Source organism: Vulpes lagopus, chromosome 16, assembly GCF_018345385.1.
Source record: "Vulpes lagopus strain Blue_001 chromosome 16, ASM1834538v1, whole genome shotgun sequence".
Lineage (NCBI taxonomy): Eukaryota > Metazoa > Chordata > Mammalia > Carnivora > Canidae > Vulpes > Vulpes lagopus.
In genome coordinates this window covers 61,085,358-61,112,792 of record NC_054839.1, presented here as the reverse complement: position 1 = coordinate 61,112,792, position 27,435 = coordinate 61,085,358, and the positions used below count along the sequence as shown (strand labels likewise).

General features: G+C 48.6%; 2 protein-coding genes across 4 annotated transcripts in view; one reads left to right on the top strand and one right to left on the bottom strand.

Moving 5' to 3' along the window:
• The window catches only part of INTS6 (integrator complex subunit 6), a 90,978-nt gene extending 87,674 nt beyond the window's left edge, over nucleotides 1-3,304 (top strand). For all 3 annotated transcript variants that reach the window (XM_041730966.1, XM_041730965.1, XM_041730967.1), the window contains one exon: nucleotides 19-3,304. In XM_041730966.1, coding sequence (XP_041586900.1) covers nucleotides 19-112 — 94 coding nt within the window. In that variant the 3' untranslated portion in view covers nucleotides 113-3,304. The remainder of the gene's footprint in view (nucleotides 1-18) is intronic.
• Nucleotides 1,547-27,435, bottom strand: SERPINE3 (serpin family E member 3). Its single transcript, XM_041731074.1, has 8 exons — nucleotides 27,174-27,435; nucleotides 24,300-24,533; nucleotides 23,863-24,060; nucleotides 22,746-22,944; nucleotides 15,241-15,341; nucleotides 4,689-4,775; nucleotides 4,135-4,218; nucleotides 1,547-1,659 (listed from the first exon to the last, which is right to left on the bottom strand). The coding sequence occupies exons 1-8, from the start codon at nucleotides 27,433-27,435 to the stop codon at nucleotides 1,616-1,618; spliced, it is 1,209 nt and encodes a 402-aa protein (XP_041587008.1). The 3' UTR covers nucleotides 1,547-1,615.

Here is a 27,435-nt window from a genome sequence, read left to right as displayed (position 1 = left end):
TTATTTTTTTTTATACAGGTTTAAAAAACGAATGCTAATAGAACAACTGGAGAACTTCTTGGATGAAATTCATCGAAGAGCCAATCAGATCAACCATATTAATAGCAATTAAAAGAAAACAGAACGTGGCCACTTATTTCAGTATCTTCTCCAAATACAAAGTAAATACAAGACTGTTGTGATCTTGCATTCATTTTTTGACATGCATTGTTGGCTATTTGAAATACTAAGAGCAAGTCTACAGATCCTTTTTCCATCATTTTACAGTGACCTTTTCTTCATTTTGGTTTATTTTTGTAATGTGAAAAATACCACTCTAAAACACATTTTTATTTAACAAACTAAAAATATTCCTCCAAATCTCTTGCTTGTCATTGACTCTTGCGTGTCAATTTCCCTCAGGTTCTATTTTCTTAAACCAACCTTTAAAATTGTCACCTCTGTTAAGGTTGAACTTTGCCAAAAAAAAAAAAATAAAAAAGAAGTTACTTTGTAATTTTTGGGGAAAAAAGCACATACATTAAAACTAGGTAATGTTTTGTATATACAGTTATTTTGGATATATTATTGTAAGTTGTACAAATGTATTTTGAAGAATATTTAAGAAAAGCACTTTTGTTATTCCATCAATAAATGCTCTATTTTACTCTTGTGTGGTTTAGGAAATAATCACATTTAAAGTAATCATTTAAAACCATCTTAAGGATAATGGAATTTTAAAGGCCTTGCTTTTTAAGCATTGGAAAAATACACCACTTGAAGTTCATATTTGTTAAAGCTAACTGTAATTACCTGTTGCCTAACCTGCATTGTCTTTTTACTCTCTGTTCTTAGATTTTGTTGGCCACACCAACATACTCCCGTTTCTGCGTAGCTAATAGAAGTGACGGTATCTGGGGCAAATAGGCAGACACTTTAAAGGCTGTTTGAAAGCAGACATCTTTCATATTGGTTTCTTTCCTCTCCCCTTCAACACCTTTTTCTTTTCTCACTAAGTCGAAGCTGTTACTTAGGAAGTTGTAAGTTTGGGGTACACCACATACTCTGAAACGTCTAGCCTTTAGCAGCTTGACGCCATGCTTACATACAGAAGTCCCACAACAGGTGGGGGTAAGGGGGGTCTCTTTGTTCTCCTCTGCTATTCTTATCCGTAAACTCTCCATTTTGTTTAGAAGCTAAATGGAAAGGAAACATTTAAGATGACTTGGCTCATTGTGCATTCCCCCTGAATTACCCAGGATGAGGAAAAACCAACACTCTTTACTGTCCACTCACAGTCCAACATGGCCTCACGTGTCTTCACTGAGGACATGACCCTATGACCAGACTCACTCACCTTTCATAGATCACTGCTGTGCCTTGTAGTGCTTTTGGGGTAACCAGTAGAAAGGAAGGTTAAAATACATTTAGATTAAGAGAGGGCAAAATAAATTTATAAAATTATAGTAAAATCAATGGAATTTTAGTTTCATAATCTTTGAAAATCACATACCCTTATCTTTTTACACTTTAGCAAAACATTTTTAAAATTTCAAGGGTATAGCAGAATGCAGTTGTAACTTTTTATGAAGAAAAGCATAGATGAAAGTGGAGAACATGCTTGAGATCTCGTAATTTAGTCTAGGGGATTTGAAACTCTCCCAATGCTGAAGACAAATCCTGTCAAGAAAAAGAAGCATTTAATGTAATGTTACATAGTATTTTCATATGCAAGTCTTTAAACCTTTTTTACCTCTACAAAATACCTTTAAAGCAGGATATCCTTTAGTAGATGGAATTGTTAAGGTAATTACCTTCAGTCATTGCTAAATTCAAGAGTTACACAAAATCCAGAATATATTGTCTGGTCTTAAATTGTCCTTATGTATATTTTGATTCTGTGATTAATAGAAAGGATTACAAGTCATTCAGATAAAAGTTTATACTTAACAAGAATATTTAGGAAAGGGATTCAGTCCCTTCCAATGTTTAGCAGCTTTCCTCATCAGGAGGTTCTTATTTCCATTTTACAGACTGCTCATGAGGTAATAATCCTTTAGACCGACCCTTCACCTTTACTACATTTTTTGGGATGAATCCTGAGGGAGTTGGGAAGAAGCAGTTTTTTCAGTCTCCTCTTTCTGTCCTTAATCTCTCTGCCACCATACTCGATAGCCCACCTCATCCAAACCCTAATGTCACAAGGTTTGAAACTAATCAAAACTCCATCTTAAGTAGCCCATCTCGCAGGTTTTTTACATTTTAAGAAACTGGGCATATTAGTTAAATTAGTAAAATAACTTTAGAATTCTTGTAAGCAAAGGGGAGGGAGAGGGGAGTATATTTGAGGGGAATATCATGCCTTTTAGGCCTTTTAAATCAACGGGGTGGCTTTAGTCTGGACAAATGATATTCTCCAACAGCTCAATCTTGAGTTTAAGGTCGTTTTTCTTAATGTTCCCACATGTGTCCCATTTGACGATGGATTCATTATTTGCCCTTATCGGTAAGGTTTGTCAATTCGGTGTACTGAAGGCTGAGACTGATTTCTATCTCTTGAACACCCCTCTCTCACCAGAAGAGTAGCCACTTGGCCTTGTGTGACGTGGGCGAAGACCTCCAGAAAGAGTAAATACCCTCACAAGGACTATATTTAGATGTGCGGCAGATTATGGAACCGGTTTTGGATGAGCCTTTTATTTTCATTGTGTTTATTGAGGCAGTTCTGAAAACTATCATCGAAATAGTGGTGTGTCCTTTACTGGTTCAAAGGTTTTACGTCATTTTTATGCAGTTGAGTTCCAAAAGAGAAATCGTTCTCTTTTAACTGTCATCAACCTTTATCGGCTATCAGCTTTTGACAATGACCTTTCTGTTCATGTTTAGTCCTGTCTCTGTTTCTTGAGGGAGTCGATCCTGTCGTTTTTTTCATCTTTCATTTTTTTTGACATGTATCCTTTCTAAGAGAGGGCTTTCTGTTGCCTGTTCTGAGTGATAAGTGACAATTTCATCTAATAAACATGGGGTTGGAAATGATCATGGTGAAATCCTAGGAGGATATATTCTGTTGATGGACTTTTTCTCCCCAAATAATCCCCAAATAGATTATTTCCTAGTGAATGATTATCTTCATCCTTTTTTGTCACAAAAGTGTTCCTTTGATTTCTAGCACAAGTTACAGCAGTATGCAAATGATTCTCAGATAAAATGATGTTGACAGTATTTCCTTAACAATTTGTGTAAAACCTATGCGTAATTCTCATTATTCTAACTTTTGACTTTTTTTCTCTCCATAAATAAAAATAATGCCTGATGTTTAGTTAAAGTAGATCCACTTTTGCTTGATTTTGTTAGTCTTGTTCCATCCTATTTCTTTTTAACACATTGTTCCGACTTGCCAACAACTCTTTACTGAGAATCTCTTTTCCTTCCCAGGCTGCTAAATAATTTTCGGGGCGGTGGGGGGAGGGAGAACATGGAGAGGAATAATTTGAGTACTTTGTTCGCTGTCGAAGCTGAGGGACCTCTGCTAGTCCTTCTGATGTGCTAAGGCCCTGCCTGCACCACACTGTCTCTGGCTTAGCATGAGGTTGTATAGTGGGACTTAGAAGAGCAAACACTTGACCTTGGCGTCATTTCAGCAAGCGTGAGAAAGATCAACAGAAAAACTAGAAATCCAGGGGCATCCACTAGGATTCTGGGGTTGCTGAGTCCGAAGACTCATTGGCTGTGCTAGTGCCCTGGAGGAACTGTCTTTTGTCCTGCAGTGATGAGAAAAGTGAGGCTACGACCGGGTGGGGGGGTGGGGGGGGAGTAAGGATTTATCATTTATTTTACCTTCATGATCTAAAGTCTTCCCCAGAAGTAGAAACCCAAACTTTTAAAAGTCCACGTCAGCTGACAATGAGCTGAAGGAGAAGTCCGACAACACGGAGGACGCCCGTGTCCGTAGTCACGGAGCGCTCCCCTTTCTCAGGCCACGCGACAAGAAGCTTCGAAAGCACCGTGGAAAGCAGCTGGGAGGAATGCTTGGGGCAGGCCCGGCGGGCGGGCGGCGGCGGCGGGGGGGGGGGGGGGGGGGGGGGCGGGCGGGCGAGCAGGCGCTGGCTGCTCGAGAGCCGGGTCGCCCTCCAGCTAGCCATTGACGGTCATTACCTGTGTCGGGTTCTCTCAGGAGAAAGAAGAATGGCCGATCCGCCTTAAAAAAAGGAATCCGGGACCTTTTCAGTAACAGCAGAGCTGCAGGAGAGAGGAAGGATAGGAGGATCCCACTGCATTTTCTATTCCTGTGAGGAAAGTCACTTTAAACGAGATGAAGTCAGTTATACCCTCGATTTTTGAAAAAATAACAGCATCCTAATGGTATTCATTGCTTAGTTGTTATGATGGGGTATGAGTGGGAAAATCAAAAAGATGTCACCCGGCCAACCCTCTCTGTCCCATGGCATCCCTCCTTACGGTCGTGTTCAGAATGGCTCCATTCCTTGTCTGCGGGGGTGGTGGGGCAAGTCCTTTTCAAAATGGATTTCTCTTCGCCCATCCTTTTTCAAACTCTTTGCTCTGTGTTAGTTAACATTTCTTTTTTTTAAAAAATGCTATGCCATACCTGGACTTGGGGTTCTTAGTGGAAGGTTTAGACGTGAAGACTGAGTTGGATAAACCTGACAAAGGCAGACAAGGGCAAGCAGCTGACTCCCTTAGAAACCCACCTGTGGCTGTAGATGCCTTGGTGCCTTCCTCTGAAACCTCCGTCTTGGCTTTATGAATTGTTTCAGAGACGTAAAAACCATCTTGGCCTAGTCTCGGGAAAAAAAAAAGTGAATTGCTTATTTCCATTTTTAATTGCGTTTAGCTTAAGGATTTGAGTGTATTTTAAAGAATGTATTTCATTACAGTCTCATGCTGCCTGCTATAGGGAGAGATTGGAAAATTCTTAAGTTGCAATATTTTATGTAACTTTTAAAACCTCAGATTTGGTGAATTTAATAAATGATCCCACCCAAATTAATATAGAGGGCTGAGCCCTGTTTTTTTCAATAAACTTTGTGGAAGGATGGCCAGAGTACAGGTAAAATGGATTCTGGAGTCCAGGAAACTGCCTTTTCAGCCAGCTTCTGAGAGGATTTCCCTGGAATGCTTTCTGGACCGTGTTTTAAGAGCCGCTTTTAAATGACAGTCACAGGTTTGTCCCATAGACCTTAAAGGCGTCAGTCGGTGTGTCCCAGATGTGTGTGAGTCTGCGGGACCGCGTTCCGGACAGCCAGGTGCGGCAGGCGTGCCACGGCTCTGTCTCCGGGGCTGGGGTCTGCCAGGGCTGAGCGGTCCGAGCCGTGACGGCTGCGGGCCCACGCGGCAAGGATCGCGGGGGCTCGGCACACAGGAGCAGGAGCCGTCCCGTTAGGGGAATCCGCAGCCTTTCGTAGTCTGACCGCTAACCCTGCGCAGGCCGCTCGCCGCGGGGACGCGGTACTTGGTGACTACAACGCAGGGAAATGGGAATCTAGAACTTCCCTAGCGGAAACTAGTAGTTGCCCCTGCCCTTCCCTGGAGAATGAGCCGTGAAGTGTTCTGAGGTGACGCAGTTGCTAAGAAGTAGACCCCGGGCATCTGCAGGCTTTCTGACGTGCAGCGCCGCTCCCACCCCGCGCGCCCCGTCCCGCCCCACGAGATGCCACCTTGCACAGGCCTGCCCTGGCACCTGCAGCCTGCGCCGGGACGGACCGCAGGAGTCTTCGGCCCCTTCCGTACACGCGCTGTATTTTGAGAGAGCTTCTTTGTTTCAACTTAGACTAATTGTTCTGCATTTTTATGCGCATACGAGGAGATGGAAAGGACTGTCGCGAGGCAGTAAAACCAGGCGCTATAGGATATGCAGCAATTCATCCGTCGTCCAGATAAGGTACACGCAGGAAGCCGTGAGCTGGCTGTGTTTGTTGTAAGAAACCGTGATTTCCCAGCATCACTGAAGGGCATCAGACAAGGGCCAGAGGAAGGGGAAAATCCATGGAGACATTCATCTGGTATCGCTCGTCCTAAAACCAGTGAAGAATCTGATTGATTTTTAGCAGTTGGTCTTTTCCTGTAGATCTTTTAGGAAAGACGCTTCCCTTGCATTCATAGCTTCTCTCACTGGCCCACTGAACAACCGCGCGCAGCGCCAAAATTAGAGTTCTGCGGACAGGTGGTCCTCTGCTGCCCAGGAGGCCTCACTGACCCGTGGCCTCACCACCGTGCCGGGTATGCGGGCATCTCGAGTCCGTGCCCGGAAGTTAGCAGACGTTCGCTCTGAAGCTCTACCAGCTAAGGTCCAGTAAACGTGGTTGTGTTTGAGTCCAGGCACCTTGACACGAGGTGAAGAACAGGACCGACTGGTATGAATGAGTCTTCGGTTAGGCTCGGCTATTAGGATTTCTTGAGTTTCATTGAAATGGCCTTCCTCCATCACACCATCACACACAGGTCGGGTCCGAGGGTTTGCACAGCCGCCGAGCCAGGACCCACGGCCTGTCTTGCCCTGGCATCCACACCTCTCTTAAGTTTTATCTCTGGGAGGAGTTAGACATTCCAGAAGACCAACATTTGTGATCAAACTGAGAATCCAGGAGTCATCTGTAGGTTTGTGTTTCTCTTCTTGCTTGATCTTGCATTACGGACCTCCATTTGCTTACTTTGTCAAGTATCTGTTCAAATGAAACCGCCCTAGAAGAATCCAAGCACAAAGGGGTTCTCCTGCCTTGGGCTCATCTTCTGCAGTGTTAGCAGCTCCCTAGCGCCGTGGAGGGTCATACAACCTATTTTCGCAAAAATTGTTTTCCCCAAGATTGCTTATAGGTGCCATGTTATAAAAAGGGATCCGTGATTGATTAAAATGATGAAACGCAGGTTGAATAGTTTTGTGCTTCCGTTGTTAGTAGTGGACTTCTTAGAGCTGCTTATTTGCTAATGTTTGTCGTGAACCTGCAGGACTATAACGTGTAATGTTGAGCCGTGGAACGACACGCATCATCCCGTCTCTAGATTCACCATCTCAGCATTCTGGAAGACTACAGCCCACCATAAACCCGTTCGCTCCTATATCACATTTCACTATCCAAGGCCAAGTGTTAGGTTTCTTCCTACCCTCCTCCCTGGCACGGTCTCCCCTCTTCCATTATATCTACAAGGATTCATGTCAACCTTTCTCTTTAGATTGTTAGCTCCTAGAAGGCAGAAGCTGCTTTATTAATTTTAAATATATATATATTTTTACTTTACTAACTAGCATAATAGTGTTGGTACATAATCGTGTTCAGTAAGTGTTGGACACTCCTCACATTATACATTTGTTTCATTTTCCCATAAAAACAGCTGCCTTCATGTTCTTTAAGCTGATTTCACTTGTAAGGAAACGTTGGTTGGTATCTACAGAGTCAAAGGGGTACAGTGCAGAATGGGTCTTTGGCAAATTTCGTCCGAATGACTGTTTCGGTGCCTCTTTCCCCTGGGTTCGTGGACACCATCATTTTTGTGTGTGGTTGATCATCCTCTCAAAAGGCTTAAGCGTCTTCATAATGACAATGTGTAAACACAGGATTTGCAAAATGCAAGTCAATGTCCCAACATCCGACCCTCAGCTTCTCAAAATGCAGGGTCATTTGCTGGGTCATTTGTTTTTCCAATTATCGTCACTTCATGTTGGCAAATTTTGAAGCTCTAAAAAAAAAAATTCTTGCCAGAATTCGCTTCTAGTTTATCTTTCTCGTCTTCTTATAACTTAGTCATAAAAGACGGAGCGTGTCACGCAGCACCCAGCCCAGGATATAGAGAGACAGTACCAAAAAAATTTGAAATGGCCTCTGAAGCCAGGCTGTGGTCAGCTGCTTTCTCCATTATTTTCCTCTAGTCCACTTCTCCTGGCCACCTCCGCTCTACCGAGATAGAATTAATAGAACATTTTGTAAATGTAAGGTGTATCCTGTGATGATGAGAAGTTGCCCATTAAGATTAGGTAACATGCATCACCTCACAGAGTCACGATTTTTGTGTTAATTTATAAGATCTATTGTCTTGGCAACTCTCAAATATATGAGAGTATGTTGCTACATACTCTGATTTATTTCATTTGGCCTAATGCCGACAAGGTTTTTCTGTGTCGTTGCAAATAGCAGGATTTCCTTTTTATGGCTAAATAATATTCCATCTATATCTATATATCTATATCCATATCTCTATATCTATGTATGTCACAGCTTCTCCATTCATCGGCTGATGGACCCTTAGATTTTTTTCCATTTCTTTGCTATTGTAAATAATGCTGCAGTCGACATGGGGGTGCAGTTATTTCCTTGATAGTGGTTTAATTTCCTTTAGGCATATATTCAGAAGTAGACTTGCTGGATAAAGTGGTAGTTCTATTTTTATTTTTTGAGAAACCTCCATAGTGCTTTTTGCATAATGGTTTGATTTAAATTCCCATCAACTGTACAAAGTTTCTTTCCTCTGCATCCTTGCCGGCATTTGTTATCTCTTATCTTTCTAATAATAGCCATTCTAACAGGTATGAGGTCATATCTCACTGTGGTTTTGATTGGCATTTCCCTGATGATTGGTGATGATCAGCGCCTTTAAATGTATCTGTTGGTTATTTGAATATCTTTTTTGGAAAAAATGTTTATTCAGATCTTTTTTGGAAAAAATGTTTATTCAGATCCTCTGTCCATTTAAAAATCAGATTATTATTATTTTTGTTTGCAATCAAGTTGTATGAGTTCTTAATATATTTTGGATATTAATCCGTTAGATGTGTGGTGTTCAAACATTTTCTCCCATTCCGTCGGTTGCCTTTTCATTTTGTTGTTTCTTTTGCTATGGAGATACTTTTAGTTTGATGTAGTCCCATTTGTTTATTTTTGCTTTTGTTGCTAAATACTTTTGGTGTCAAATAAAAAAAAAAAAGAAATCATTGCCAAGACAAACTTCAAGGAGATTTTCTCTTATGTTTTCTTCTAAGAGTTTTATGGTTTCAGACACTTTAAGTCTTTAATCCATTTTGAGTTAATTTTTGTGAGTGTTGTAAGAAATGGGCCCAGTTTCATTCTTTTGCATGGGAATGCAACACCATTCATTGAACAGACTATCTTTTCCCCGTTGAGTATTCTTGGCTTCCTTGTCAAATATTATGGATTTAGTTCTGGTGTCTTGATTCTATCCCATTTGCCTGCATGTCTGTTTTTTTTTTTTTTTTAAAGATTTTATTTATTTATTCATGATAGTCACAGAGAGCGAGAGAGAGAGAGAGAGAGAGAGAGAGAGAGAGAGGCAGAGACACAGGCAGAGGGAGAAGCAGGTTCCATGCAGGGAGCCTGACGCGGGATTCGATCCCGGGTCTCCAGGATCGCGCCCTGGGCCAAAGGCAGGCGCCAAACCGCTGTGCCACCCAGGGATCCCTGCATGTCTGTTTTTATACCAGTACCATACTGTTTTGATTACGATAGATTTGTAATAGAGTTTGAACTCAGCAAGTGTGATGCCTGTAGCTTTCTTATTTCTCAGGATTGCTTTTGGCTATTTGGGGTCTTTTGTGGTTCCATATGAATTTTAGAGTGTTTTTTATTTTTCTATTTCTGTGGGAAATGCCATTGGAATTTTGGTAGGGAGTGCATTGAATCTAAGGATTGGTTTGCGTTCTATAGACAGTTTAACAATATAAATTCTTCCAATCTGTGAACAGACGAGGTTTTCCCATTCACATTTGTCTTTTTCAATTTCTTTCATCAGTGTGTTAATAGTTTTCAATGTAGAGATATTTCACCTCACCTGGTTGGATTTATTCCTAAGTATTTTATTGTTTCTGATGCAACTGTAATTATTTCCTTTATTTCTTTCCCACATAGTTCGTTGTTAGTGTAAAGAAACACAAATTATATTCATATATTCATTTACTTTAGTGAACTTGTTGATTAATTGTAATCATGGATGACTAGTACAATATTGGAGAATCTGATTTTGACTATATATTTACCATTACCAGTGATTTTTATATATTTATACATTTTTGTGGTGTCAATTTACATCCTTATTTCAGCCTGAAGAATGTTCTTTAGCATATCTTGTAAGGCAACTCTAGTGGTGATAGATTCCCTTAGCTTTTGGTTTGGAAAAGTTTTATCTCTGCTTCACTTGTGAAGGACGACTTTGCCAGGTATAGTATATTCTTGGCTGACAGTGTTTTTTTATTTCAAAATTTTGTACATGTCGTTCCACTCTATCCTGGCCTGTAGTTTCCGTTGAGAAATCCACTGATCATCTTATGTGGGTTCCCTTGTATATAACTAGTTTCTTTTCTCTTGCTGCTTTTTAAAATTCTTTCTTTGACTTTTGACAATTTAGCTATAATGTCTAGCGTAGCCCTCTTTGGTTTCAACCAATTGGGATTCCTTGGGTCTCATGAATCTAGAAGCCCACTTCTCTCCTGATTTTGGGAATGTTTTTGGTCATTATTGCTTTAAATAGACTTCCCCGTTTTTCCCCCCTCTCATCTTTTGAGATTCCCATAATGAGTATATTTTTTCTTTTTTGGAGTTCTCAATTCCCACAGGTTTTCTTCACTCTTTCATTCTTTTTTTCTTTTTGTTCAACTGACTAAATAATTTCAAGTGATTTATCTTCTAGTTCATTGATTCTTTCCTCTGTTTGTCTGAGTCTTGTTGAAGCTGTCTACTGAATTCTTCAGTGCAGTCATTTTATTCTTTAGCTTTAGGATCTCTGTTTGTTTGGTTTTGGTTTGGTTTTTTGATGGTTTCTATTTCTTTCTTGATGTTTTAATTTTGTTCATGCATTGTTCTCCTAACATTGTTTAGTTGTCTCTGTGTTCTTGCAGTTTGCTGAACTTCTTTAAGAGGATTATTCTGAATTTTGTCAGACAATTCATATATCTCCATATTTTTAGGATAGTTATTGGAGCTTTATTTTTTTCTTTGAATAGTATCATATTTTTCTGATTTTTCATGATCCTTGCTTATTTGTATTGGTATCTGTGCATTTCAGTAAATGGTCTCCTTCTCCGGGCTTTACAGGTTTTCTTTGGTAAGAAAAGACCTTCACCAGCTGGCTGGTAGCATTTGTGGGCAGGTGGGGCTCACTATCAACATCTCTGGGCAAAGCCTCTCCATGTGCTCTGAGTTTGTAGAGGGGTGCTGCTGCCTAGGTTCTGCTGGTCGGGTTCTGTATTCAAGCAGGACTGCTGGGTGGGCTTGCTGTTTAGGTGGGGCTTTCTGGCAATGTCAGAGCTAGTGACTCAACTCTCATTGCCAGGTTGAATCACTAGCTCTGCAATCAACTCTTGGCTAATAAGGTTGTAGGCTTTGTTCCCCGACAGGGTGGTGCCACTGGTTGGATCCATGATTGGGTTACTATGAGAGGGACTCTACAGTCCTTTCTGGTTAGGTGGTCTCATGCTGTGCTTCCCAGTTGGATGGTGCTGCTGGCTGGGCTCCATGTTCAGGTGGGGCTTCCAGCTTTGCCCTGAAGATGAATGGGGCTATCGGCCAGGCTCTGTGACTTGGTAGCACTGAGGGCTGGGCTGCAAGGCTACTCGAGGTCATTTCTCAGGCTCCCTGGTTATGTGAGGGTAGGAAATATGCTCAACATTTGAGCAGGGCTGCTGGCCGGGCTCTCTGCCCAAGCAGAGCTGAAGGATGGGCTGCTCAGCTAGCTGGGCTCTTGTCAGGCTTCTTCAATGGATGGGATTTGAGACTATGCCGAGCAGTTGGGTAGAGCTATGGATTTGCTTTCCTGCAAGGTAGAGCGATAGTATGGCCCATTGACTAGGGACTCAAATCACGCAGAGTTGCTAACCAAGCTCTCTGACCAGATGGGGTCACCAGCCTGGCTTTGTAGATGGGCATTCCTGCCAGTTGGAGTCTTTGCTTGGATACTGGCACAGGCAGGAACTTGGTCTGCCAAGGTTTGAGTGCTGGTTAATGTAAGCCTTGACCACTACTTCTCCATTTCTATTTGATTCCTAAATTATCCCCAGGAGGCAAGACCTAAATAGATCTTCCAGAAAGTGCAACACTGGAAGAGTTGGATGTCCACCTTGACTTTCTTTTCTCACTGGAGAAACTGTAGTAGACCCAAGGGGGGCACTCCTGGGGCAGTTCTCTGTCAGCCTACAGAAGGAGTGATGTGGTCCAAGTGTGGCTGCTCTTCTCACCTTTCTAATGTGGTTCTTCTCAGTCTCTGTGGTTCAGAGGGGGTGCTTCAGCTTCACATCCGGGTGCTAGGATTTTCACAGTGGTGACTTAGCTATGGATAGTTGCTGGCTGGTCTTCTTAGGAGGGGGACTGAAGTTGGCAATGACCTATCTCACCGTCTTGATGATCTACTTCATCTGGTATGGCATATGTCAACTTCAGTGTGCAACCAAGCAACTATGTGTGGTTTGCTCACTTAAATTGTAGTAGCTCAGAGCTTGTAGTTCTCACTGAGCAGAGATTGGAAACTAATTGCTCATTTATAAAAGTCAAGAATAAGATAATTTCCTCAAAGTTTTAAGTTTATGCAAAAGAAGTATTTCTTGGATTAGGAAGCATGGGTTTGTATCAAAGGCTGCTGACCCTTCTGATTGCTCAAGAAGTCTATCTCTAGCTGGTATCTTCAGTGTAAGTGAAATGAATTACTCTTAAAATCTTTATAACCTGTAGTGTCAAGGACGTCTGGGGAGAAAAATTATGACCTGGGCTTAGTTGAGCCTTGAGATGATACTGAACACATTTTTTTTTTTTCAGGCAGCAGGAAAGGATTTGATGCCATGAAGGAAGAGACGAGTCACTTTTAATGGGGAAAGAGAACTTGAGCAAAATGATTCTGGGCTTTGGAACCAAATGGAAAGAAAAGGCCAAATGTTCCCTGTGGTTTGAGCCTTTATCAATAGTACAAAACTACTTGGTAACCTCTTTTAAGTGTAAGAAGGGAGACCAGCATTTTCTGATGACTTATTTTCTGGCAAGCTCTTTGCTGATACTTTGCTATATGTTAAAGAATTTTATTTCCATAAGTAAGATGTGAGGTGGGTGGTAGCTACCTCATTTTAGGAATGATGGAACTATTTGTTAGACAGATTCAGTCTCCATGTCTCCATAATTAAGTCAACAGCCCACTTAGGCACAGAAGTGACTAGTCTCTTGAACATGTTTAAAGAAGGGCACTGGAAAGCAATATGGTAGTTGGCAAACCTCATCTGTAAAGGGCAAGATATTAAATGTTTTAGCAATTGCAGGCCATATGGTGTCTGTTGAAACTGCCTAATTCTGCCATTGTAGCAGGAAAGCAGCCATCAATGATTTGTAAATAAATGGGAGTGGCTGTTTCATGAAAACTTTATTTATAAAAACAGGAATCGGGTCATTGTTGGGTGACCCCTGTGTTAGAGGAACGAAACTTTAAGGGAGAAGATAAGGTTTATGTTTTATCAATAGGAAACAGGCATTTGAGGTTCACACTTGGCACATGCTAAGTGCTCAATAATTATTTAACAAGTTAGATCCATGAGCCTGTGTTTCTGCTGGTTTGAAAAAAATCTATGTAGACTTTAATTGCATTATAAAGAAGGTATCAAAAAGTGTTCTTTCTAAACTAAGTTGCGCGTTATATCTTGTCAGGAGAGCTTAGAGCCTTGGAAGTCTTTATCAGTTAGGGGCCTATGTGCCTGATGTAGGTGGGTTACACTCAGTCCGGTTTGAGGACATAGGATTAATGGCATTTTGAGATGTACTTTTAGGACATAAAGGCAGAGCTATGAGGGGACGATCAGTGAGTCATGATGGATTAATTGAATGTAGTGGTGTGGAAGAAAAGGTCAAGAATGGCCCCAAAGTTTTTAACTAGAACGATCAAAAGAAGAATAGTATCATCATCAACAACAGGAATGCCCTAGCTGAGCTCTGGAGTCACAAGAAGACACTGTGATTGGACTTTTCACATTAATAAAGATAGAATCCACTCAGTCAGGTTCTTTATCCCTTCCTCTTTCCTTGACCTCTGATCATTTACTCTAGTCTTCCTCCTTTCCCTACAGTGTCAGATTATGCCTGAGTCAACAGAGAAAATTTCTGGTTGAGTCGTTCAACCAAGTCAACAATATTTATTGGATATCCACTGTGGGCCAAGCATTGTTGGGGCCACTCTGCCCAAACTTGATTATTGCTTTGCTTATCTCTTTGCATAGTTAGATAATGAGTACAGCACTGGGGGGTTTTAAACACTCCAGAATAGCTCCTTCCTCTCGTGCTCTGTTTGATAAGTAACTGCCGTTTAGTTTGGTCATATCTAAAGCACAAGCCAAGACTGCTTTTACGCACCAAATTCCTCTGTGTGTGTGAGTGTGTGTGTGTGTGTGTGTGTGTGTGTGTGTGTGTTATTGCTTAAGAAAGAAGATTTTGGGCAAAGCATTAGAAAACTGTGTGATGAGGTTCTAGCATTTAAAATGGAGATTCTGAAGCTCATCAGGCAAAGCAAGCATTAGGCCAGTGAAAATGCCTGCTACAGTATTATTTTCGTACCAATAGTTTATAACTCCCCAGAGCAGAAACAAACCTGAGCCTTTGGAGTTAGCAATAGTTTAAAGATGGCTTCTAAGAGGATTCTGGAACATGAGGTTTGGGCATTCCATTATTTTTAATATTTGATGTAAGTTCCCTGCAACATGATAAGCAAACACAGCTCCTATTGATGAGGAATAGCATGTCTACCAAGGGAAAATACATTTAATATGGACGTAGGGAAGAAGAACACTTTAGGGCAAGATTACAGGTACAGGGGTAATTCGAAGACAGGAAGTTGGATGAGGGAAAGTTTCAAGGTTAGTTCATGAGAAGAGGACAGAAATGGTACAAAGAGGGAGGGAGGGGGAGGAGGTAAAAACAGGGTGACCGTGAGGCTGGCATGGTGGTGGGAGGTCAGAATGGAGACATGCTCCTACTCTTGACAGGCCGGAGGGTGAGGTGGATTCTGTGGCCACTGACTTCACCCCGAAGGTGGTCTCCACAAAGGGTACTTAGAGGTCTCAGGAAACACCACCCCCCTCCACAAAGTACAACCCAAATCCAACAGTTATCTGAAGCCACATATTCTTACATAAAGCAAAACTGTTTCTTTATTCTTTTAAATAACGTTAACTCTCATTATACCACTGAAGCTTCTGTAGATGAAAATCCCTTAATCAAAGTATGACAAAGCTGCCCCCAAGCACAATGCCAAAAAGCTTGAAAGAAGAAGTGTTACCTGAAATCCCTTTCAAGTTGGCTTTGAGTGGATCAAAAAGATCGGTGACTCCCCAAGAACTTAAAATGGGTTTCAGATTGAAGTGATTTTCGATCCTGAATCTGAAAAACAAAAACAAAGCATCAGCTTTCATCCAGAAATCTCATCCAAAATAATTTCATACATGCCCCACGACTGCCGAACTCCCTAACTTGTGAGTCAAGGAAGCCTCTTTTCCAGCTTTATCTTTGATTGCTCCTTCTCATAAACCCTGCCCAGGGACTAGTCTGACCGCACAGGGCTCCCTCCCCTTCCGTACCTTTGCTTTTGCGGTTCTTTCCACCCCATCTCCTTTGATTGCCTGAGTTGCCACCCTTGCCTCTAAGCTCAAGTCCATTGCTCTCCTCTCTCCAGCTGTTTTGTGTCCTTCGGTTCCTAAAGCCCCATTAACACCTTGTTCTGCTCTTTTGACGTATGGAAAAGTCTGCTTCTCATACTGTTATTCATGATTTCGCACACCCCTTGAGAAGATAGCCCATCCCAGTCAATGTTTTATTTCCTGGTAGTAGCCAACGAGTGCCTACCATGTGCTAGACACTACGGCAAGCGTTTTATGTGGATTATCTAATTTCGTCTTCACATAACTATGTTATTATTATCCTCATTTTACAGATGAGAAAGCTGAAGCCTAAAGAAATTAAGACACTTGCCCAAGATGATGTAATGAGTACGTGGTGGAACTCAACTCAAAGCCAGGCCGTCTGAGCGCAGAGCCCGTGCTCTTGGCGTCTACTCTTTGCTACCTCCCACCTCGTGAGGCCTCTCACATAGTAGGTGCAGAAAAGAAGCTGTCGACTGACTGGCAAGGAGTAGAGCATCTCATGTAATATGTTCGTATTTGATAAGACAGATTTTTGCGTTTGCTGTGTGCAGTGTGTGTCTTCGATGCACAGGAGGAAAGGAATGCAAGCTAAGGCTTTGGTTTTCCTAATAAGTCCGGAGAGGAGAAAGAATCAACACACCCACTTTGTAATATTTCTCCAAGGGCAAGATTTTACTGTGAAGGATCCTTTAAAAGGATTGCTCATATTATTTTTCTTTGAAAATGAAAATGTTTGAAATGGACTTTATCTTTTTCTATAAACTATGCAAAACTTGCAGGAGAGTAAAAATACTGGACTAGACCATTTAGTATCAAAGGTCTTCATTGCATACAAGACAATGTGACCAATATTTTAAACAGAAGTATCAGATTTTCTCATAAATATGTTTTGGGTCCTTAGAATAGTTTTCCAAGAAGGTACGGTCGCTTTCTCCAACTATGCTGACAGTCTCAAAAAAATTTTGTACCATCTCTTCTGAACTTTTCTTAAATACTTAAAACTCATCCATTTTGAAAACTCTTAGGGCTGAAACATATTAAGCGCACGAACTTGGGGGTCCAGTGCCAGGGTTTGAATCCTGGCTTAGCCTTTTACTAGCTGAAGGACCTGGGGCAAATTACTTTACGTCTCTTTGCCTCAGTTTCCTTATTTGTGAAATGAGCATAATAGTAGTGCTTAGTTATCAGCTTTGTGAAGATTAAGGGAAAAAATTCTTAGAAGTGCTCAACAATGCCTAGCACAGCTCGTGCACTTTATTGTTACCACTGTGGTTTTATTGTTTCTCAGGGATATTGAAAAAAAGTTCAGGGATGTTTGAAGCCAAATATAGTGATTATGGTAGGTGATAAAACTGAGTAATATCATTTTTCGTAACTAAAGACAATAGTAAGAGTGAGATAAGACCATAAAAGGTGAGAGTGATTTTTTTGTTTCTTGTATGGAAGTCCAGCTCAGAAGAAATGCCACCAAAATATCTTGAGTAAAAAAATTGCCTTTTACCAAAACCAGACAATGATATCATGAGAAAAGAAAACTGCAGACTAGTTTCACGTATGAATGTAGATGCAAAATCCTCAACAAAACACTAGCAAATTGAATCTAACAACATATAAATCCCACCATGACCAAGTGGGATTTATCCCAGGAATGCAAGGTGGGTTCAACATATGAAAATCAATGTAAAACACCGATATTAACAGGATAAATGACAAAGGCCACATGATCGTCTCAATAAATGCAGAAAAGCATGTGAAAAAAAATCTGATATCTTTCATGAAAACAAAAATCACACTATAAACTTGTGATAGAAGGGAACTTTTTCTTTTTTTTTTTTTTTTGGAAGGGAACTTTTTCAATCCAAAAGAGGGCCTCTACAGAAAACCCACAGCTGGCGTCAAACTTCTTTTTCATGAGAGACAGAGAGAGAAAGAGGCAGAGACACAAGCAGAGGGAGAAGCAGGCTCCCCGTGGGGAGCCCGATGTGGGACTCGATCCCAGGACTCTGGGATCACACCCTGAGCCAAAGGCAGATGCTCAACCCCTGAGCCACCCAGGTGCCCCAGCTAGCATCACACTTAATGGTGAAGACTGAAAGCTTTCCTCCTAAGATCAGAAATAAGAGAAAGATGCCCACCACTTCCGTTTAACATTGTTCTGAAAAGTGTGGAGGGCAATCATACAAGAAAAATAAATAAAAATGCATCCAGATTAGAAATGAAGAAGTAAACCTATCTCTACTCACAGACAACTTGGTTTATATATGGAAAATCTTAAAGAATACACACACATACAGAGAAAAAAATTCTTAGAATGAATAAATGAGTTCATCACGGTGGCAGGATATGAGATAAAGATACAAAAATCAACTGTGTTTTTTTATATTATCAACGAATCTTCTGCAAATGAATCCCACTTTATAATAGCATTTTATAGGAGGAAGGAATACAATGCTTAGAAATAATTTCAACAAAAGAAATGCAAAATTTGTACACTGAAGACTAAAACACATAATCAAAAGAAACTAAGGAAGACATAAGTAAAATGAAAAAAGTCCTGTGTTCACAATTGGAACAATTAATATTGCTAGAAAGCAATATTCCCAAGTTGATGTACTGATTAAACACAATCATCATCATCAAAATCTCAGCTGCCTTTTTGGCAGAAACTGAGAAGCTGATACCAAAATTCGCAAGAAAATGTATGGGACCCAGAATAGCCAAAGCAATCTTGGAAAAAAGAACAAATCTGAAGGGCTACAGATCCCGATTTCTAAACATGATAGTAATTGAGACTGTGTTGTCCTGGCCGACGTGTAGACATTTGTGCCCATAGAATAGAATTGAAAGTAAACCCATTAAAATAAACTCATTCATTTACAGTCAATTAATTTCAACAAAGGTACCAAGAAAATTCAGTGAAAGAAGGATCGTTTCAATTAATGGTGCTGGGACAACTGGATAATGACATGCAAAGGATGAAATTGAACCTCTACCTCATAACACATACAAAAATTAATTCGAAATAGAAGAGCTAAAACTAGAAAATTCCTAGACAAAGCATAGACACGGATCTTTGTGATCTTGGTTAAGCAACGGTTTCTTAGAAATGACATCAAAAGAAGCGCAAGAAATAAAAGAAAAAATAAGTTAACTGGACTTCATTAAAATTTAAAACTTTGGTGCTCCAAGGGACACCATCAAGAAAGTGAAAAGACGACCCACTAAATGGGAGAAAATATTCGCAAATCATAAATCTGATAAGGGACTAGCATCCAGTATATATAAAGCACTACTCCAACTCGGCAATAAAAAGACAACCGACTTAGAAGTGGAGAAAAGATCGAAAGAGATATTCCTTCGATAAAGGTATGTGATGGCCACAAAGTGCATGAAAATATGCTTGACGTCCTTGGTCATTGGGGAAATGCAAGTGGAAGCACCATGGGAAGCGGCCTCGCGGCAATGAGGATGGCCACGTAAGCAGATGGGTGGCCGGCGCCCCGTCTTGCCTCCAGGCCAGGGAGGCCGCTGCAGGAGGGCCCAGCGGGGCTGCACCCACCTGCTCTAGCAAGGGGAGCTGCGGTTCTGGAGGGAGACTCCGTGACACCCCTACTCTTTAGTCCTTCCCTCCGTTCACAGGGACTCAAAAGCCCCAACTGTGGTAAAATATGCATCACATAGAACTGGACCGTTCTGTGTGGCGTCAAGTATCTCCACGTTGCTGTCGCGCCGGCTTCCACGCGGGAAGCCCCGTCTTTCCAAGCTGCACGGCCTCGCGAGGAGCCGCAATGAGGGGCGCTGGCGGGGCGGCCGGCGGAGGCCCTGGAGGGCGTCTGGCAGGCCCTCGAGAGGTACAGTGTGGGGTCCACGCGTGACCCCGGGGGCCATCCTGGGTGCGCACCCGAGGCGGCCGAAGGGTGCAGCCACACGAACATGCGCACGTGAGCATGTTCCAGAAGCCAAAGCGACAAACAGGCCCCAGACGGTCCAGGCGCTGAGACGTCTGTGAGCCGACGAGGGATACAGCGGAACGGAGTGTGTCCACACGGTGGGAAGTTGTTCTGCCATAAAAAAGAACGAAGCACGACGCGTAGGCTGGGACCCGGGCCGGACCCTGAAGACACTGCCAAGTGGCGCGGCCACGCACACGGGGCCGACGCTGGACGGTCTCGGTGACCCGCGGTGTGCAGCGAGGCGCGTCCACTGTGCTCCCAAGTACACTGGCGGCCGCTGGGACCCTGGCGGGGACACAACGGGGCGGGCCTGCTAACGGGCGTCGCGTTTCCTCTGGAGGTGTCGAGAGTCCTGGAATCACACAGGGCGGCGGCTGCACGACGTGGCCTGTATCCTAAACGCCTGCGGGTCGCACACTTGGGAAGGATGAGGCTTGCGGTCCTGTGAATCATACCCCAGTTTTCTAGAAAGGAAAGAAAACGCCCGTCGCGAAGCACAGCGCACACACGATGATCCGCGGCTCTGTGCGAGGAAGGCCCAGGCTCCTGAAGACGTGACAGCTGACGGGTCCTCCCGACACTCAGGACACACAGAGGCGGACACGCACGGACGGGCTCCTGGCCACAGCGCCCCACGCAGGACGGTGAGCACACGCCAGCAGAGGTACCCGTGTCACCTCTACTGCCGGAAAAAACACGCTCCCGCCTCGCTCCCCAGCGTGTCGAGCCAGTGACCGAGTGTCCTGCTCCTCAAACAAATATACGCCTGGCACATTGCTCGTCTCTCGGGGGGCGTCGCTGTATCACGGACCCAAACGACCCCCGTAACGCCCGCAGTTGGCCTCCTTGAGGAGTCTTTCTTTCTTTTTAGCTTTGTGAGAGTCCTGTACTTTGTTCTCTCTTTCTCTTTTTTTTAAATTAATTTTTGTATTTTTTAAAGATTTTACTTATTTATTCATGAGACACACAGAGAGGGGCAGAGACCCAGGCAGAGGGAGAAGCAGGCTCCACGCAGGGAACCCGACGTGGGACTCGATCCTGCGACCCCAGGATCACGCCCTGGGCCAAAGGCGGGCACTAAACCGCGGAGCCACCCGGGCGCCCCTCTCTCTTTTTTATTTTGTTAAATGGGAGTTCAATTTGCCAACATCAGCATAAGGCCCGGTGCTCATCCCGTCCACTGCCCCTTCTTTGGCCGGCGCTAACCTCCCTGATGGAGACGTTGTCCCCGCGCATTGTATGTCAGATTTTCATAAATAAAACGTTCCTTTGGAAGCTGAACGTCACACTTCAGCCAGAATCGACTAAATAACGCTGCTTGGTGACGCTGGACCCCAAGCCCCCCGCCCCCCCATTGCCACGCGGCTTGTGCCCGGGTCGCTCGCAAAGGCTTCTGCTCCAGGTGACACCCGCGGGCCGCCCGGAAGGCAGCTGGTGGTGGACGGTGAGCGATTTGCAGACGTGCAGGTAAGTCCTCGACGTGCGACTGCCGTGGCGACGGGCCCAGCGGGGATCTAGGCCTGACATAGCCCCCTCCTTTCTCTGTGCTTCCCTTGCAGGGTTTGAGGCGGTTTCTCTAGTTTTGCTCGTAAAGCGGCCTCATTTTCCCCAAACCTTCGTCGTCCTTGGGTGGCAGGTGGTGTGAGGGGGTCAGGAGGGCCGCTGCAGGAGGGCCCAGTGCGGACTGGCGCTGTGCTCCTGGGCTCCCCGCCTTCCCGGCTCGCCCCTGCCCTGGGGATCCTGGACCCCCGGGGCGCTGCGGGCTCTCAGGTGGGTCACACACAGCGGCGGGCTCCCGGGCCGCAGCCGCTCCAGGACGAGGCCCCGTCCGGCTCCGCAATCTCTGTCCGTGTCACGTCGGCAGCTCCTCCTCTGTCCCGAGCTTCCCTCGAGCGTCACGGAGACACTGGGGCTGCTTCTGCTCCCCGCTAGACACGGTCTGTCGCGACGTCCTGTCTTTGCGCTTCATCTGGGGTCCACATATTTGGTTGGAGACGCCGGCTCCGTCCTAGAGGCGCGTTCCCCTCGGCGCTGGTCGGTCGCGCCGGGTCCCACTGCAGACCTTGCACTGAGCTCACCGGGTCGCTCTGCGTGTTTTCGTTTCAGCGTCTGGGCCTACTTTTAACTCCTCAAAGGAGCAGGCCGAGAGCTCTGGGTCGGCCCCGGGGGGCCAGGGCAGCCGAGCAGGGGCCGGAGCCCGCGGACCACACTCCTCGCCTGAGGCTGGGTACGAGCCCATCGCACGTTCGCTCGGTTTCCAGTGCGCCCGAGCGGCTCATCCCTTAAAGCTCACCAAGGAGATCTTTGTAAAGTAATGAGCTTTGCAAATGAGTTTGGCTTCCGAATAGCAAAATCTAGAACCATCCTTTAACTTTTCGCCAAGCTGTATTAGTGCCTACTGGGTTCTCTCTCTCTCTCTCTTTTTTTTTTTTTTGTGATAATAAATTTATTTTTTATTGGTGCTCAATTTGCCAACATGCAGAATAACACCCAGTGCTCATCCCGTCAAGGGCCCCCCTCAGTGCCCGTCACCCAGTCACCCCCACCCCCGCCCTCCTCCCCGTCCACCAACCCCAGTTCGTTTCCCAGAGTCAGGAGTCTCCCATGCTCCGTCTCCCTTTCTGATATTTCCCGCCCATTTCTTCTCCCTTCCCCTCGGTTCCCTTTCACTACATTTATATTCCCTCCTGGCTTCTCTTAAAGAGACGCTCCCCTCTATTCACAGAGAATGAGAACCCTCAGCTCAGAGACTGAAAGTCTTGAATCATTTTACCTCTTAGTTTGCTTTCTCATCAGAATTATAAACTATTTAAACTATTTTGCCTCCTTGGCTTTGGAAATGTGACCGTTGGTGACCCTCTTAGGATGTGATAGGATTCGGGGTTCATGCCTCCGAGGCCCCTGCATGGTTCGTCTTTCCCGGGGGCCCCAGCCTGGCCCAGTGAACACAGACGATCTTCCCCACGAGGAGGCTCCAGGAAATTCCAGAAGGAATCGTGTTCCGCCTACATCATGAGCTAGCGAGTCAGGGGAGACTCCCACCTGGCCCCCGTCTCTGGGGTAAGTCCCTCTTGGCCTAACCTGTAGGGCCACGTTGCTTGGACAGGTTGGCCCAGTGCCTCAGGACCGACCCCAGGACCAGACCACCTGGCCCCTCCCGTCTGCCCCGTAAGGACGATGCAGCCGCTCACCTGGGCAGGAACACGTCCATTCTGGCTCTCGTGAGGCTGGACATCCAGGTGTGCAGGACGCTGGCCGTGAGGTGGGGCTCGATGTGGCTCAGCGGGGTGTCCTTGTCGCGCGGCCGCACCAGAAGCAGACTCGCGGTACTTCCCAGGTAGGGCAGCTCCAGCACCTGCACCTGATGGCCCGCAGGGTCCTGGAACTGGCCTGGGGGTCGGCAGAGGGGGAGTCAGTTCTGTCCCGGGAGCTGGGGAACCGGACTGCGCCAGGCCCTGGAGGGGCCGTCTCCGGACTGCGGACAGTACATTTTATTGACAGGGCGTGTCCCACCCGCGGGAGGCCGATTGAGGCCAAAGTCACCTTTTCTGATGGCAAGACCTCGAATTTCTAAGACGGCCTCCCAGGGCTTGGGTCTGGGGCCCGCAGTGCTGGGCGGCGCCCCGGGGCCCTACGGTCCTACAGGGGACGCCTTCCAATCCTGCCCTTTTGAGGCCGCGTGGGGAACCAGGCCCCTTGTGCTAGACCTTTCCTTCAGCAAAAGCTCTAAACCCACGGATCATATAAAACTGGGAAATTTAGTACCGGGGACAGATGGAGCAGCGGGGGTCAGGGCGGCAGCAGGGGAGACACGGGGAACAGGAGCCTAAGTCACACGTGTGTTTGCTTATCCCCGGGCCTTCCTCCCCGCGCACCTCGCCTCCCCCCGGGTGTACGTGCTCGTCGGATAAGCAAAGACCTAAATCCACCGACCGGGCAGCGTTTGGGACGGGCATCAGGGCAGGAGGGCAGCCGTGTTCTCGAGGCCGGGGTCCCTGAAACCCCGTCTGCGGGGCTCCCCTGAGGGAGCAGAGTCAGCCCGCAGCTGGAGGGGTGGAGCCCGGGGGTGCAGGGGGTGTGGGGTGGGCAGGCCCGCGGGGCCCTCTCAGGAGCCATCCAGCCGGGGGTGGGCCTCCCCCTGGCACCCCTCGGGCCGGGCGCTCAGCCTGCGGCCTGTCCCCGGGCGCAGGGACCCTGGGGCGCCACCACCACTCCCCTGCGCCTCCCGGGGGTGCCCCGCGCTCCCCACCTGCACCCGCCTGCAGCTGAGCCCGGCCCGCTCCCCGCGCCCCTGCGGGAGGAGCTCACCGTAGTTGACCTCGGCCGTCTGGTGCATCGTGGGCACCTGCAGCACCAGGCCCCGTCCACCCGCGAAGGGCAGCGGCTGGGTGTCAGCAGGAGCGAACCCGCGGCGCCAGGCGCTCCGGAAGGACATGGTGCTCAGCAGCGCCAGCCGGGCCCACGCCACCTCGGCTCGCCCCGACTCGGGGCCCGCGGGGCCGCCACCTGCGGGGACAGCCCAGCTGCCGAGTGCGCCCACTGCCCGGGCTCCAAGGCGCGGCCACGTCCCCTCCCGTCCGCCCCGGCCTCACCCCTGCCTGCTGCCTGTTCTGGCTCGGCCTGGACCCCCGGCACCTCTGCGTCCCCTCCCGTCCGCCCTGGCCTCACCCCTGCAGGCCGCCCGTCCTGGTTCGGCCTGGGCCCCGGCATCGCTGAGTCCCCTCCTGCCCTCCGCCCGGCCTCACCCCTGCCCCCACCCCCACGCCGCTCACCTGAGCTCGTGGGTGGACCGTGGGTCTCCCGGGGCGGTGCCGGCTGCAGGCTGCTGTTCGCCCAGCGCGACACGCGCTCCACGAAGCAGGGCGACACGGCTGCGCCCGGATGCACGAACACGGTGCAGGCCAGCTCCACCCGCGGGCCGCGGCCAGGGCTGTGCAGGGCAGCGTAGGCGCTGTGGACGGACGCGCTCACCTGCGGGGCTGCGGGTGCGGGACACGTCAGGCTGGGCGCCGTGGTCACTGTCCCCATCACCCTCCCCACCGCCCTCCCCACCACCCTCCCCCATCATCCCTCCCCTGTCACCCAGTATGTCACCCTGTCATCCCATCCCCATCACCCCCATCATCCTTCCCCCATCAGCCCCCCCCCCCGCTCCTCCAAGGCCTCACACAGGGGGGCCTTCCTCCCCCCCCAGGAATCGGCCTGGGCCCACAGACTCAAAGCTGGGGCATGGCCACGCAGGACCTGAAGCCATCAGGCCCTGAGGGGGCCGCACAGAATCACGGGTCCTCCTGGCAGCCAGTCCTCCATCTCCGGGGCACAGCCAGTGGGGCTGAGTGACCGAGGCAGCCGCGCCATCGGGCGTCACCGCCCCTGGTGCTCGGCTCAGCGGCCTCCCCACGCAGCAGGTCAGCGGCCCGGGCACATCCAGGGCGGCGTCTCCCAAGCTCGGTTGCCGGGTGACAGCCACGGGGAGCCCACGAGGCCGCCAGCGCCACAGCCCACACCCCGCGGGCCTGCTGCTACCCCACAAGAACCCGCCGGAAGGTGGAGGAACCAAGCCTGGGGCGCAGGGGAGCCCGGCCACAGGGACACAGCACGGGCCTCACATGTGGGCCTCGCACCCGGGGCCTCACACACCTGAGGGCCTCACACCTGAGGTCTCACACCCAGGCCTCGCACCCGGGGCCTCACACCTGGGGACCTCACACCTGGGACCCGACACCGGGGCGGCCAGCAGCAGCGCCTTTAACCCTGTGACGTGGTGTCGCCCCTATGATTGTGCCGCCACATACAGACCAAGGGGCTGCCCCCGGACAGCCCTACAGATGGCTAAGTTGGCTCAGGGTCTCGGGGCTGGGGAAGGGTGGCCGGGGACACAGGCTCCACCCGGGGCCACTACATCTGCGAAGGCCTGAGCGCAGCACCCCTCCCTGCGGCCTTTGGGGGCTCCCGCCTCCTACTGATGGGCGGGGGGATGTGAGCATGGCCGGGGGGGGGGGGGGGCTCCGCCTGCAGCCTCCGGAGTCCTGTCCCTCCTCCCCCCAAAGCTCCTTCTTGCCGGAGGGGGCCTGGGATCCTACAGATGACGCTGACCAAGAAGGCAGGAGCCGGGCAAGCTCTGGGCCCGCAGGGATCAGGACCCCGGAGGGCAGATGCGGGGAGGGGGGTGAGGGTTGGAGAGGGTCTGTGGCCACAGAGCGGGAGGAAAGCACTAGAAGAAGCAGGGTATTTTGTCCTCGTTTCTCGTGCCCACATGAGGCCTTGCACTCACCGGGGAGCCCGCGAGCCCCTTCCTTTAGGCCCCATGTGCCGCCCTGCGCTTCCCGACAGGGACTTCCTTCGGCAAACTAACAACTAACAACTAACTAATAACTAACTAACTAACAACTAACTAACTAACAACTAACTAAGGCCTGTAACCCCGAGCCTGGGAGCTCCGCGACTGGGTTTACCTGCCAGACCAGGGAGGTGGGCGGGGTTGGCGTCGAGGGTGTGCCTTGGTGAGGGGGAAGGGGGCTGCGGTTAGAGGCAGAAAAGGAAGGTTCTCCTGCCGCATGCACCTGCTCAGGGGCGGCCCGGGGCCAAGGATTGTGGGGGGACGGGGGACTGGGGACCGAGACCTGGACTTGAGTTCTGCTCTGCGCCTGCCAGTCTGCCTCTTGTCCCGTGTAACCCGGGGACGAGAATGTGCGCGTTTCCATGAGGACCAAGTGACGTAATGACTGCGGGGGTGACAGTGGCCGTGGCCAGCCGGGGCTCCCGAGGCCGCCTCCCCTCGGAGGCTCCCCTCCCGGCCCGGCCCCGTGCTTCCGGGGCCGCTACGAGCCTCCTTCGACAGTTTGCCCCAGAAAGCCCCCGACGTCCCCAGGACCTGCGGGGCCATGCGGTGGGGACGACGCTCCTCCCGGGCAGCTGGGCCTGTCCCGAGCAGCAGGTGCGACCCCAGGCGGAGACCGCAGGAGGCCGCCCAGGTGCCGCCCGCCACCGTGGCCCGGTCGGTGCAGACGCCGCCGGCGCCGAGCTTGCCGAGCCGGGGCCCTGAAGGCCGAGCCCAGCTGCCGGGCTGGTCTGTGGGCCCCACGTCGGCAGGAGCCTCTGTCAAGGCCGAAAGGCGCGCGTCTGCCTGGCGCAGTGCACTGTCCCCGCAGCTCCCAGGGCCCCCCTTGGGCCGCGGGCACCGGGCTCCCCTGCCCCGAGCTCACCTCGTTGCAACCTGCCCTCCTCGCGGCGGCACCTCTACGAGCTCGGCCCGGGGCGTGCTGCCCCACAGCCGTCGGGGACAGGAGCCCAGGGGTGCGGGCGCCTGGTGGGGGTAGCACGGCCGTGAGGCTGGAGGGGAGCGCTGCCGGGTCAGGGCCGGCCCGGAGGGGAAGGGGCGACGGGCGCCCTGGGCCTGGCGCCTCCGGGTGGCCCTCGCGTGGCCCTGCAGGGCCAGCTCCAGGGAAGCGCTCAGGGCCCGCCGCCACCCTGTGCTCTAGGATCCTTAGCTCAGGCAGTCGCCACCCCGGTCCCTTGTTGAGGAGAAGAGAACCCCATGCGTGGCCGAGCGTGTCAGCGGGAGCCGCCGGGCTCCGGGCCGGGCACCTGGGCGCCCACCCGCGGGGCGGGCCTCTTACCGTGGAGCGAGTAGCCCAGCGCCTGCACCAGCTGCCGCGCAGTGTCCCCCTGGGCCGCAAACTGCAGGATCTCCAGAGCCAGGGACACGCCGGCCGGGGAAATGACCACGTTGGTTCCATTGCCGGGCGCCGCCGCCGCGTCCCGGTAGAGGCGGAGCGCAAGCTGGGTCCTCAGCAGGCCCAGGTCCTCGCGGAGGCCGCCCCGCGCCCGGGGGAGGCAGGAGGGAAGCAGGAGGAGGAGCAGGGCCAGGGCGGGCCGCAT

Coding starts and splice junctions, on each gene's coding strand:
- SERPINE3 (XM_041731074.1), bottom strand. CDS start 27,435: ATGCGGCCCGCCCTGGCCCTGCTCCTCCTCCTGCTTCCCTCCTGCCTC. Junction 15,342..22,745: donor ATGGACGTGTTCCTGCCCAG/GTGAGCGGCTGC, acceptor TTTGTTTTTCAG/ATTCAGGATCGAAAATCACT. Junction 4,219..4,688: donor CAAGGCATCTACAGCCACAG/GTGGGTTTCTAA, acceptor TCTCTCCTGCAG/CTCTGCTGTTACTGAAAAGG.